Source organism: Lampris incognitus, chromosome 17 (assembly GCF_029633865.1).
Source record: "Lampris incognitus isolate fLamInc1 chromosome 17, fLamInc1.hap2, whole genome shotgun sequence".
Lineage (NCBI taxonomy): Eukaryota > Metazoa > Chordata > Actinopteri > Lampriformes > Lampridae > Lampris > Lampris incognitus.
Window position 1 is genome coordinate 41,647,846 of NC_079227.1, and position 13,395 is coordinate 41,661,240.

The following is a 13,395-nucleotide window of genomic DNA, read 5'->3' on the forward strand; positions in this document are numbered from 1 at the left end:
CGAGTCAGAAACACCGCTTCCATCATGTCGTACACGACGTGCTGTCACTGAACGCGCATATTACAACAACCATTTCGCGTTTGGTTCAGACGTAAAGAGTCAAGCCAACTTTATTTGTGTAACCCAGTATCACAAATCACACACTTGCCTCAAGGGGCTTCACAGCGACAGAACGCCCTGCCCTTAGACCCTCGCATCTTTACTATACATTTTACTATAATTTGTCTTACTATTGTTCTTTACTATAATTTCACTTTTGCTATAATTCTAATAAAAATGTGATCCATGAATCAAACAAGCACAAAGTGTAGACGTCATTTTTTTTGCTAGCACAAAATAGTTTATTCAGTGTCATACAACAAAACAGTTTAATTACATTTAGTAATGTATTTCCGTGTTATTGAAATAGGCCGTAAGGCTGGAAAACATTTTTCTTCCATGACGTCAGAAGGCACCGAGGCTGACAGGCACCTGGGAGTAATACAGACTATTCCTGTACAATGACGTCACCCAGCAAAGAAACAACAGAAATGAAATACACAGGGTGAGTTATATACAAACGGGAACCTGTAGGCCGTTTGCTCAGTCAGCTCTGTGACGTGTGATGACGTGTAGGGACGCGGGTGGTGACGTGAGGATGACGTGTGTGGTGACGTGATGATGAAGGGCTGCGTGACCCTCAGAAGGTGCCGACTGTCATCGACCGGCCATGTCAGATCACTTACAAAACGGCAATAAAAGGGCGACATGAATACAAACCAGAGTTCCGTATTTCTTTTAAAAAAGGAAGAGGCGCAACAGTTGAGGGTGCGGCTCAAGTGTTCGGATTGTCTCTGCAGGTCCCAGCGTTCAAAGAGCTCATCTTCAGTGGGACGACGACGACGCCTCGACGTCCAGTTCCTGATCTGTGTCGTCACAGCTGTCAGAGGGGAAGTCTGTGTGCGCGAGCGGGGAGCCGGCGTGCAGAGGATGGCCGCAGGGCGAGAAGTCGGAGGAGAAGTCAGTGCGCGTGCGCGTGCGCGTGTGCGCGCGCTCGGCAGCGGCGGCGGGCTCGGGGTCTGGATTCCCGCCGGCGGGGCCTTTCTCCTCCACGTCCCTCTTGCCGGCCTGAGGGTTCTCCTGGGCGGGGGAGGGTCACAGTTAGAACCACCCAGCAACAACCTTCAGCAACCTGCGGCTCCCTGCCTTCGTTCACAGCGGATACCGCCATGCGGCCATGCCGCGCGCATGCGCGGTGACCGCCTCGCTAGCTTTTCTGACTCCTACTTCAAATGTTAACGTCTGAATAAAGGGCAAAAAATAATCTCAAAGAAGGGAGGAACTGTCTGATTGTTAACTCTGTGTTCCACATATATATATATATATATATATATATATATATATATATATATATATATATATATATATATATATATATATATAAACTGACAATGTCAGCTGTAGATAAAAAAGTCTCACCTGTTTCAGTCTTCGCCATTTGGCTCGTCGATTTTGGAACCATGTTTTCACCTATGGTATGAAATAAATAATAATAAATATGATATGAAATGATAAATATGATACGATGTGAAATAATGAGTAATAATAAATATATTAGATACTAAATATGATATGATATGAAATGATAAATATGATACGATGTGAAATAATGAATAATAATAAATGTGATATTAGTTACTAAATATGATATGATATGAAATGATAAATAATAATAAATATGATACGATGTGAAATAAATAATAATAAATATGATATGAAATACTAAATATGATATGAAATAACAAATAATAATAAATATGATACGATGTGAAATAAATAATAATAAATATGATATGATGTGAAATAACAAATAATAATAAATATGATATGATGTGAAATAATAAATAATAATAAATATGATATGAAATACTAAATATGATATGAAATAACAAATAATAATAAATATGATATGATGTGAAATAATAAATAATAGATATATGAAATACTAAATATGATATGAAATAACAAATATAATAAATATGATACGATGTGAAATAACAAATAATAAATATGATATAATGTGAGTTAATAAATAATTAATATGCTATGAAATAATAAATATGATATGATGTGAAATTCACACAAACGGATAATCATATCAGGATATATTATGCAGCCTAATTATGCGGGGAATCATTATTTATGGGAATTTTTCGACATGTTTTTCAAGCATTATTTTGTACGAAACATCAAAACATAAAGCTAATGATTACCTTAATAAGATTAATTACAATGAAAATGTTTAAACAGACATTTGACGGACTATTATTGTAAATGTTTGTGGCTGGTTTGCTGGCTGAGCAGTTAAACCACAGAAGCTGTGGGGTTGGAATCTGCCTACCTATCTATCTATCTATCTATCTATCTATCTATCTATCTATCTATCTATCTATCTATCTATCTATCTATCTATCTATCCGTCTGTCTGTCTGTCTGTCTGTCTGTCTATCTCTCTATCTATCCGTCTGTCTGTCTGTCTGTCTGTCTGTCTCTCTCTCTCTCTCTCTCTCTCTCTATCTATCCGTCTGTCTGTCTCTCTATCTATCCGTCTGTCTGTCTGTCTGTCTGTCTGTCTGTCTGTCTCTCTCTCTCTCTCTCTCTCTCTCTCTCTCTCTCTCTCTCTCTCTCTCCCCGTCTGTCTGTCTGTCTGTCTGTCTGTCTGTCTGTCTGTCTGTCTGTCTGTCTCTCTCTCTCTCTCTCTCTCTCTCTCTCTCTCTCTCTCTCTCTCTCTGCCTGCCTGCCTGCCTGCCTGCCTGTCTGTCTGTCTGTCTGTCTGTCTGTCTGTCTATCTGTCTATCTGTCTATCTATCTATCTGTCTGTCTGTCTGTCTGTCTGTCTGTCTGTCTGTCTGTCTATCTACCTGCCTGCCTGTCTATCTATCCATCCATCCATCCATGCAGGGTTGGGGGTGGTTAAATGAGAGGGATGTAGCAGTGAGGTCATGACGCAGACATGTTGGTATTTGTGATCGAATGCTGTGACGCACATCCTCTTACTTTACCTCTAAATATATGCCTCAGTCACTCACATGAAGTGGCTTTCACTCCTACCTCAAACGACCATGGGCTGTCAAAATGAAGGCCGGGTTTTAAACTCTATATCGTGTCAAGATAAACACCCGGTTGAGCTATTAATGCATTGCATATGTTAGTATGTCTGTTATGAAACTAACCGACACCAACATTAATATTTCAACAACTATAAGACTATTTTTAAACAATTTAAACTTCAGAGAGACATGGTCCAACTTGAATAGCAAAACTGAAAATATTACCTGAAAAACAAACAGAAACGTAACAAGGCCTATAAAATATTAAATGTAAAAGCAGTCGCGAACAATGGTCGGAACTTAAAAACTATTAGAACGACCGTTGGCGGTCATTTTGACCGCCGCGGTTTTTAAACGCTATATTGTGTCGAGATAACTACCCAGTTGAGATGTTAATGCATTGCATATGTTAGTGTGTCTGTTATGTAACTAACTGACACAAAATTAACATTTTAACAACTTTAACGCTATTTTAAAAATTTTTAAAATGGCGGCTGTCCAACGGCTGTAAATGCTGCAGCGCCTCGGTGGTAGTCATGGTGCGTCTGGAGCCAGACATGTTGGACATCATCTCACAAACCAATGTAGACTATGTCTCTGCACTGGGGGGCGCTAGTGTGTTTCTAGCACACAGCAACGAACTTCACGAAGGAAATGACGCCACCAGCACACGTCATAAATACTGACATGACGCCACCAGCACACGTCATAAATACTGACATGACGCCACCAGCACACGTCATAAATACTGACATGACGCCAGCAGCACGCGCAAATTACGAGACGATCATTTGACGCTCATGGTCGTTTTAGGTAGATCTTATCATAACTTTGTGTGTGTGTGTGTGTGTGTGTGCAATTGATCTAAAATTCATTTGAAATGCAAATATATGCAATTTTAGGAGAATTCAGGGAGCGGCGGGTGTGTATCTTTTTTCTTTCTTTCACAAAGTTATTACACTTTGAAAGACCAAGACGGTCAAAATGACCGCCTTGGTAAAGAAAGAATGGCCTACATTAACATGCGGTCCAGTGGGCTGTGTTGAGACGCTTCACGTTTCACAGCGCGAGCGGAGTGAGCCGCACCGCTTTGTGATCCGGCGCATCGGCAGGAGCAACCCACTCAGGTGCTGGGTGGAGGCCGCCAGGTTGGGGCAGATCTCGGTAAGTGGCGTTAGAGGGGTGGGGGGGAAAGTCGCTATTTTGAATCAGAGAAACTTCAGACGTTTGAGTCGCGCGTGCGCAAATTCGGTCTCCGAAGACGTTGTGACAACGGACATCGTCAGCTGCGTCCATTCAGGACAAGTGAGCAGGTGTGAACGGAGGACACGGAGGCTGTTGAGGCTGCGGGTCCAGGACTTCTATGATAACGTGGCAGAACGCCCTCGGCACTACATTTGCCTCCATGGGGCAGGGACGCTTAACTTCTTTGGGGGGTGGCGCTTCATTCCGCACATCGGACCTCCCTGAGAATGTCTCGAGGGACTAAAAACGCCACTACATACAATTAACCAATAATGACATGCCGTGGTCGTGGCGCGCGCTGCAGAGGAGTCTCACCTGTCTCTCGCTGAGCTGCAGCATCTTGGCCAGGCGCTTCCTCTCCGGAGGAGAGAGGTACTTCTGCGTCTCGAACTTCTTCTCCAGCTCAATCGTCTGGTCGTTGGAGAAGCGAACCTGGCCGCCTTTCCTCTTGTGGAGGGGGCGCTGGATGAACGGAGTCCACAGCAGGGGCTTCCCTTCAGGAGCACAGAAAGACGCGTGAGGAGGACACGCTAACACTCCGTCCCGTTGTCAACATTACCATGACCACTTCTCACTGCCCTCTTTGGGCTTACCGGACTGCTGCTGCTCTGAAGCACCAGCCACATAGGGGTTTAATCGGTTCCTGGGGGGAGGGGAGGGACGGGGGGGCGTCAGAAACCGTGATACTGACTGTGGCAGCAGCGGCGGCAGCGTGAGCCAGCACATCCCTGCCTGCTCTTAAGGAAGGCCGTGACACACAAAGCCGAAGCCAAATATCCGCTCATCTGCTTCCTGCTTTGTGGTCTGCTTATGCCGATGGCCTTTATGCGCAGATACACAATGCCCTGTCCTCCAGCAACGCCATGCACTTGTGACACTATTGTGATTTATACACAAACCTGGAGTCCTTCTTAACTTGTGCAAATGCAGTACAGGCTCATAGTTCTGATACGTCACATAAAGTACAGGCTCATAGTTCTGATACGTCACATAAAGTACAGGCTCATAGTTCTGATACGTCACATAACGTACAGGCTTATGTCTCTGATACGTCACATAAAGTACAGGCTCATAGTTCTGATACGTCACATAAAGTACAGGCTCATAGTTCTGATACGTCACATAACGTACAGGCTTATGTCTCTGATACGTCACATAAAGTACAGGCTCATAGTTCTGATACGTCACATAAAGTACAGGCTCATAGTTCTGATACGTCACATAACGTACAGGCTTATGTCTCTGATACGTCACATAAAGTACAGGCTTATGTCTCTGATACGTCACATAAAGTATAGGCTCATGTCTCTGATACGTCACATAACGTACAGGCTTATGTCTCTGATACGTCACATAAAGTACAGGCTCATAGTTCTGATATTTGTGATTGGGTCCTCCATGGCCGGTCCGCTGGGATTCAGTTAGCCTGCACTGGAAATCAAAGAAGAGATCGATTTGCATCTGATTGAAGACAACATTAATTAAGTCCCAGCTGAGCTCAACTCATTCATCACATCCAACGCCAGTGTACTAATTGTTTGCATGTAAATTACTCTGGAACTTTGTGTTTCAGAAGTGCAACATTATTACTGTTCTTCTTCTTCTCCTTCGTAATTATTGTATTGTTATCATCATTGTTATGACCATTTACCATTATTGGTGTTATTGTTTATTGGTGTTATTTCTACTACTATTTGTAGCGTTATTATTCATGCGTGTTATGGATGTTATAAGTAGTAGTAGTAGTAGTAGTAGTGGCGTGCAGCAGCGGCGTGGCGTGAACAGCGTGCCGAGCAGGGGGGGCAGGCTGGCTGCAGCCTGCCCCCCCTGCTCGCCATCCTCCCTGACAGCGTCGGCCGGGGCCTTCTCCATGAGCGGCCGTGCTGCGGCTTGTTTTTTCGAGAGAAATGCAGTCACATCCTCGCTGCCCAGCCACAGGAAGTGCAACAATATGTGAAAAACGGATCCCGAGCTATCAGAGGCCGAGTGTTTCCTGAATATGTCTGTATTGAGGATGTCGATAAAATAATCAGCAGCGTGCAGCGGGCTCCCGAGGAAGCGGCTGGCCGGGGGTGGCCCGGGAGGGCCAGGAAAACACTTAACAGCTTCTGAAACCAGATTTACTCCTATCGAGAGCCTCACAGCTTCCTGCGCGAACGGAAAAAGGCTCGGCTTGTTCAGCGGGGCTGCAGCAGAACAGAGAACTGAAGAGAGGGACGGTTCAGTAAACACACAAACACACGCACGCACGCACGCCCACGCACGCCCACGCACACACGCACACAACAGCAAAACCCTTTTACCATACGGTGCTGAAACAACAAGTCATGCGGGGCCCGGGTCGTGCCGGAGTCCCTGGCGGACTTCAGATGTCTCGGAACAATAGGAGTCAGGAAAACGAGTCAAGGTCGCCCTGCGCGCGGGACGGAGGGGGCCGCTGTTATTGCAGCACAAACATGTCACTCAGACATGCTGACTCAGACACGCATGATGAAGCCTAACGCGCTCTTCCTCCGCGGGACACGGAGGCGACCGGGGAGCGGCGAAAGGACCCGCACGTACGACTGCCGCGGCTCGGACTCACACGCGTCTGAACAGGCGCGCCTGTGCGTGACCAAGCGTGACACACATGCAAAACGTCTGTTTTTCTTTTCGTAAGACAGACAGACAGACAGACAGACAGACAGACAGACAGACTCCTGGGGAATGAGGAAGGCTAACGTACAAGAGGCGCAAAGCACATTTCTCCCTTTTCCTGCTCCTCGTCCTACACCGAATCCACTGTGCTCCGCATCCTACCAGCCGACCTGCCTGCAGCAACCAGCTGGCGGGGCAAGTCCAGTCCACTCTGGTTATCTAGAACATGTCATTTCGTTGCAAGCAAAACGAACTGAGCCCAAACGAAAACGAATGTCACACACAGCCACTTCAGCCACGGCTGCGTTCGGACTACATAATGTGGCGAGACGCTCCCCACGAGAGAAGGGTCACGACGAGGTTTCTCCTCCGTGACGGACTACCTTGTATGTCGGCCGAGTGGCTGTCCCTTTAGGCCGTAATGAAATGCCCCTTAGTCTCCGCAGCTAGCTTCTCCACTCACCCCTAACCCCTAACATCCAGCATGTAGTCGTCTACCACATGCCGGTTGGCCTGCTAGTCTACATGCGTGAGCTACACCACTTCTGCTGGCGATATCGTGGAAGCAACCGTGACTAAAAGGAAACGCGTGCAGACCCCAAATTCGTCATTAAGAGAAACCGACAGTTGCGCCACACGCGCTTGCTGAACTTACCAAGCGGGTCGTGCCGTAGGAGTGCCTGCGCGTACTCGCCCATGGAGCGGTGGTGGTGGTGGTGGTGGTGGTGGAAGGGGTAAACGGAGCTGGTTAAAACGCCCGTGGTGCTGTAAGAGGCTGTGAGCGCTGCTGCGGCGTGGTGCGACAGCACCGGGTGGATGGGCGACGGTTCGTAAATGGGCGCTCGGTAAGGCGAAATTAAACTTGTAAAGGATGAATTCGGAGACGGGAGAGTCGGCGTGGGGACAACCGGGGTCAAAGAGGACGATGACGAAGAGGAGGTGGCAGAGGAGGAAGTAGCTGATCCACTCCTGCCAAGAATGTCCTCGATGTAAAAAGGGGTCGGCTGAGTCGGCTGAATTGGGGTCGGCGCGTAAAGAGGAAGACTCATTGTTGGGGACGCTGATGCGGCGTGCTGGAACTGCATTCTGGAGACGACTCGACCTCCGCGACGAGCGTCCCTCCCTTCTTCCCCCGGTCTTCCTCTTTATAGTTACGGGCGATCTTTCAAAGTACTCGAGCTGGAGGCTGCCTTGTGAAGACACGACACGCACCGACTCCGACTTGCTCAACGCGCGCCGCGCGTCTTCCGTGCTCCTGAGTTCTCCGCACAAAGAGGAGCTTTCTGAGCGGGGAGGAGGATTTCTGCGTCCATCGGTGTGGCGCTCGGCTTCTTACAGATCAACTGACACTCACGCCAACTGTTTGGATCTGTTGCCTCATATCTCGCCGCACGCGGAGGAGGGAGGAGATAACGGGACAGCAAACTTCCTGCAGGTGGTTGACGACCGTTTCTGATTGGCTCGCAGCTTGAACGGACCCACCGTCCGATCAAGTGACTAATGAATGCAACGAGCCCTATTTACCTTAAGAGAGAGGCGCGAGCCTTTTCATACATTGGGATATAACAATAATAACAACAATAATAATAATAAGAACAACAACAACAATAAAACAACAATAATAATAATAACAATAATTATAATAATAACAACAACAATAATAAAAACAACAACAATAATTATAATAATAACAATAACAAGAAGAACAACAACAATAATAATAACAATCACAACAATTATAACAATGACAACAACAACGACAATAATAATAACAACAATTATAACAATGACAACAACGACAATGATAACAACAATGGTGATGATGATAATAGTAGTAATAACAACAACAATAATAACAGTAATTATAATAACAACAACAATAATAATAATAATAATAATAACAACAATAATAACAATAACAATAATTATAATAACAATAATAATAATAATAATAATAACAACAACAACAATAATAATAATAATAATAATAATATCTGGCCTACTACTGTTATTAGTGGTAAAGCAGTAGTGATGATAGCAGTGTTGAATTGTACTTGAGCTTTATCAAACAGCGTGTTGTAAGTAAATAGAAAGTGACCAGAGAAGCACGGTTTTGCATATTATATTGCACATTATATTGCATGTTATATCGCATATTGCATATTATACTGCGTATTATATTGCATATTATTTTGCATATTGCATGGTATATTGCATGTTATATCGCATATTGCATATTATACTGCGTATTATATTGCGTATTATTTTGCATATTGCATAGTATATTACATGTTATATCGCATATTGCATATTATACTGCGTATTATATTGCATATTATTTTGCATATTGCATGGTATATTGCATGTTATATCGCATATTGCATATTATACTGCGTATTATATTGCGTATTATTTTGCATATTGCATGGTATATTGCATATGGGTTCACGCCCCAAAATTCCATAGGCGGCATGAGGAAAACGTATATGTTAAAACCGCTGCAGTATAATGCAGCGTGATGAAACAGGCCCACCGTGTAACCCAGCACGCAGCAGTGAAGCATGCCGGGTTCATACGGCTGAGGTGGTTTTGTTGAATGCTATCGTGAACAATGCAGCACTTGACGCTACAACACACATGTTTCACGGTAGCTCAGTGGCATGTGAGGACCTCACGGTATTGATGTTTGGAGCGTTCCTGTGAAGTTGCAGTTTGCCTATCGGCGCAGTCAGTCATCGTGATAACGATATAAACGTTAGTCATTTTAATAGCACACAGAGGAGATATTTATCCCCCACGTATGTTTCCACGACTCGTTAAACAGTAACCAGCTCCTCTGTTCCACCGTTATCGAGCTGCCTGGAAGCTGCCCCGTCCCTCCCCAATTCACACCAGCACTCATGTGCTGGTGGTGACTATTTCTGTGAGGGGTGCTGTGATACTGGGCTGAACAAATAAAACGGACCTGGCTTGTGTTGCAGAGGAAGTTCACCTACAGTTTCAGATGTCACAGATCACGACCAGTGAGGAGCGCAGATAGCCGGAAGGACGGCGTTTGCCAAATGGTGGTGACCAAGCTGGGGCTCTGACTTCAACCGTTCGATTTCCCTGTGCGTCGTAAAAGCAGCACCTCTACCTAACAACTTTCTAACGGTTGTAATTTAGATAAACAGACTCGGAGGGTAAACAGTGATATGATCAGCCCCGAAGACACCCCGTCCAACATGAAAGAAACCACTAAATGGCCAATATTTGGACTGCGACAATCATTGCAGGTAATTGATCTGCCCAGCCTTCTGTGGCGTCGGATTCTTGTCCAGAAACAATTGATCACCCCGCAGGAGTATCACCTGTTATCACCTGTCTCCAGCAAAGCCAGTTGCTTTGTGACGCAGCCGGCGCCGCGTGGATGGCAGGATTCTTGCCCAGAAAGAACTCCTCGTGAAGTAGCTGAGGTGCAGAATGGCAATGAATTCACAAGCTGAAAAACAAAGTTATGCTCAATGTTCAACAATTCAGAAAAAGACGGACCACCACGACCACATAAAATAGACTGCAAGTGAGGATCCACCAGGACGGCAGGCCTGCTCCTGTTAGTCGTCCAGGCATCACAGCAACGTACCGCAGTAGCAATGTATTAATATGCAGTTAATTGTGATATTCATATGGAGTTGGGTGTGTCTCCTTCAGCTATGTGTTTATTCTTTAGCTGATGATGAGGAGCTTCGAGGCAGCGTCATGTTTCAGCCGGTAAAGCCCTAGCGCGGGATGGCGCATGCATCTTTCACAGCGAACAGCATGGCGGTGGTCTTGCTGATTGCAGTTCTATTGTTGGAGAAGACCCCTCATAGGAGTAGGCACATAATTCATCTGTCATTGATAACCAGTGCTTATGGCTGTAAGAAGTTTGCACGTGTTGCTGTACAGTATTTGGAGAGAGAAATAAACAGCGTCTCATTTGGGACTTCCGCTTCCGGTGTGGGAAGATGGCGGCGCAAATTCACATTTGCAGCGGCCTCACCCAGTACCGGAGTGGGAAGATGGTGGCGCAAACCTAGGTTTGCGGCGGCCTCACCCAGTACCGTCCATGCAGGGTCTTCGTCCACGTCTGCGTCTAAGTTTGTGTCTTCGTTTGATGGCTGGGAGAGCTTGGTCTGCTGCATCATGGGGGCCCAGGGACCACGACCCTGCCTGGAGCTGTGCCCGAAGAGCAAACTGGTCTGACAGGATGCAGAAGCGGGGCAGGCTAAGCTAACTGCTAGCCCATGCAGACCGGCACTTCCCACAGTCATCCTGGCGTTCGTTGTCTTGGACAGGGACGTTTTGTTTGCTTTATTTATTTATTTTGTGGGAGGGGGTGTTGGATATATGTGTTTTTGTTGTTTTTTGTAGTTTGGGTGTGTTTTTGTCTTTGTGTTCACTGCTGTGGGCTGGGGGAAACGATATTTCGTTTCGTTTCATGTACGCAAGTGCATGAAATGAAATGACAGATTTAGCAGGTTGCTGATGTCTGATGTTGTACTGGAGTCCATAGAGGCCTTCTAAAGGCTCAGGTTCCCGGGGAATGGCCGATAGGCGCCAATGAGACGCATTACCGCAGTAACGGCACTCGTTTATTCTGGTTTGTTACAGCAAGTAACTATGATGTCGCTATTGAGTCATGTGGAGATTTGTCCTCCATATGATGGCCGTCGTGTGCCAGTATGATCACTACACCTAGCTGACTGGCTTCCTCGGTAAATCTTGCCGCGCACTGCCAGCCACTGCAGGTACGCGGCTTGTCACACAGTCTGGCAATAGTAATGAATGGACCTGTTGAAATACTAGTGTCGGTAGCATGAAATCCTGACCGTTAAGCCTGGCGTTTGAATAGCATCAGATCAGCTGCGAACACAATGTCAGATGGGCAGCATGGTGGCCCAGTCTTTAGCACTGTTGCCTTATAGCAAGAAAGTCCTGGGTTCGAACCCCAGGCTGTCCCAGGTCCTTTCTGTGTGGTTCTCCCCGTGTCTGCGTGGGTGTCCTCCGGGTGCTCCAGTTTCCTCCCCCCCATGCATGTTAGGGTTAATACTCCTGTCTGTGCCCCTGAGCAAGGCAATGGAAAGAAGAACAGGAGTTGGTCCCCGGCTGCTGCAGCTGCCCACTGCTCCTATACAATAGGATGGTTTAAGTGCAGACGAAATTTTTCAGTGTAACTGTACAATGACTTAATAAAGTGGTTTTCTTCTTCTTTCTTCTTCTTGACTATAAATAGAGTGCTGTTAATTAATGTCCAATTTCAGACACATTTCCAGATCATCATTCGACGAGGCCTACATTAAGGAAAGCTTTTGACCATTGAGAAAACTATGTTTGGTTATTTTGTTTCGTGATGATAGCACTCCATTTTGTCATAGACTACATTCGTGACATATGGTTATGTCATATTTGTTTTACTTAAATTGTAGCTTGTAGCATAATTGTCAAATGAATGAAATCCTAAGTGCACCTCTTGGGGGCCCGACTTTTCCTCTAGGATATTTCTTGGCTATTTATTCATTACATTATTTTATGAAACCCTGTAAGTACACCTGTTGTTAGGGTGCCAACTTGATATATATTGCTACCCTTTAGGTTTTAAATAGCCTGATATTGTTTTATGCAACTCATAAGTGCATAAATCCTTGCTAAAGCCAGAGGAAAGGAGAGGCAAAAACTGGTCCAGGAGAAGGTATGTGCAGAGGTGGAGGAAGCTCGCTACAGCAGGATAATAGGTGTGTGCAAGCAGGGGGTCTTTACCAAGTGGGAGTATAAGATCACCTGGGCAGAACTCTGGAAAGCGGAACCACACCGATTCATGTTTTTGGTCCAGTCAGTGTATGATGTCCTCTCAAGCCCTTCCAACCTGTTCAGCTGGGGCCTGGCGGACTCACCTGCTTGCCAACTCTGACAGAAAGGGGGATCCTTGGAGCACATCCTGAGCTGTTGTCCAAAAAGCCTTGGGAGGGGAGAGGTATCGTTGGCGCCATGACCAGGTTCTGTGGGCAGTAGCAGGCAACATCTCCACTGGGATCAGCTACAGCAAGCAGCAATACCCAACAAAACACAGCATCACCTTTGTTCGAGCAGGGGAGAGGCCCCAGACCCAGCCAAAAGCCCAGGGTGGGCTGCCTGTAACAGCAAGGGACTGGCAGTTCCTGGTCGATCTAGGGACTTAACTGAGGTTCCCAGATACCATCGCAGCTACCACACTCAGGCCAGACATGGTCCTGATGTCCACAAGCAAGTGGTTTGGCAAGAGCTAACTGTTCCCTGGGAAGATTGGATGGAGGCACAAGAAAGGAAGAGAGCCAGGTATGCAGATCTGGTAGCTGAGTGTCAGAGGAATGGGTGGAAGGCCCACTGTGAGCCAGTTGAAATGGGCTGCAGGGACTTTGAGGGCCAG

The 13,395-nt window shown here is 46.0% G+C and overlaps 1 protein-coding gene across 1 annotated transcript; it reads right to left on the reverse strand.

Annotated features, from left to right (window-relative positions):
* Positions 1-327: 327 nt before the first annotated feature.
* Positions 328-8,335, reverse strand: hhex (hematopoietically expressed homeobox). The gene is made up of 4 exons (XM_056297249.1): positions 7,627-8,335; positions 4,650-4,828; positions 1,459-1,509; positions 328-1,119 (listed from the first exon to the last, which is right to left on the reverse strand). Exons 1-4 carry the CDS (start codon positions 8,054-8,056, stop codon positions 865-867), a joined length of 915 nt encoding a protein of 304 aa, XP_056153224.1. The 5' UTR covers positions 8,057-8,335; the 3' UTR covers positions 328-864.
* Positions 8,336-13,395: the final 5,060 nt, after the last annotated feature.

Bases quoted from the DNA above. Each gene is read 5' to 3' on its own strand.
- hhex (XM_056297249.1), bottom strand. From the start codon at position 8,056: ATGCAGTTCCAGCACGCCGCATCAGCGTCCCCAACAATGAGTCTTCCT. The intron at 4,829-7,626 runs GTAAGTTCAGCA...GTGCTCCTGAAG, and splicing joins CCTACGGCACGACCCGCTTG to GGAAGCCCCTGCTGTGGACT. The intron at 1,510-4,649 runs GTGAGACTCCTC...TTCATACCATAG, and splicing joins TGCAGCTCAGCGAGAGACAG to GTGAAAACATGGTTCCAAAA.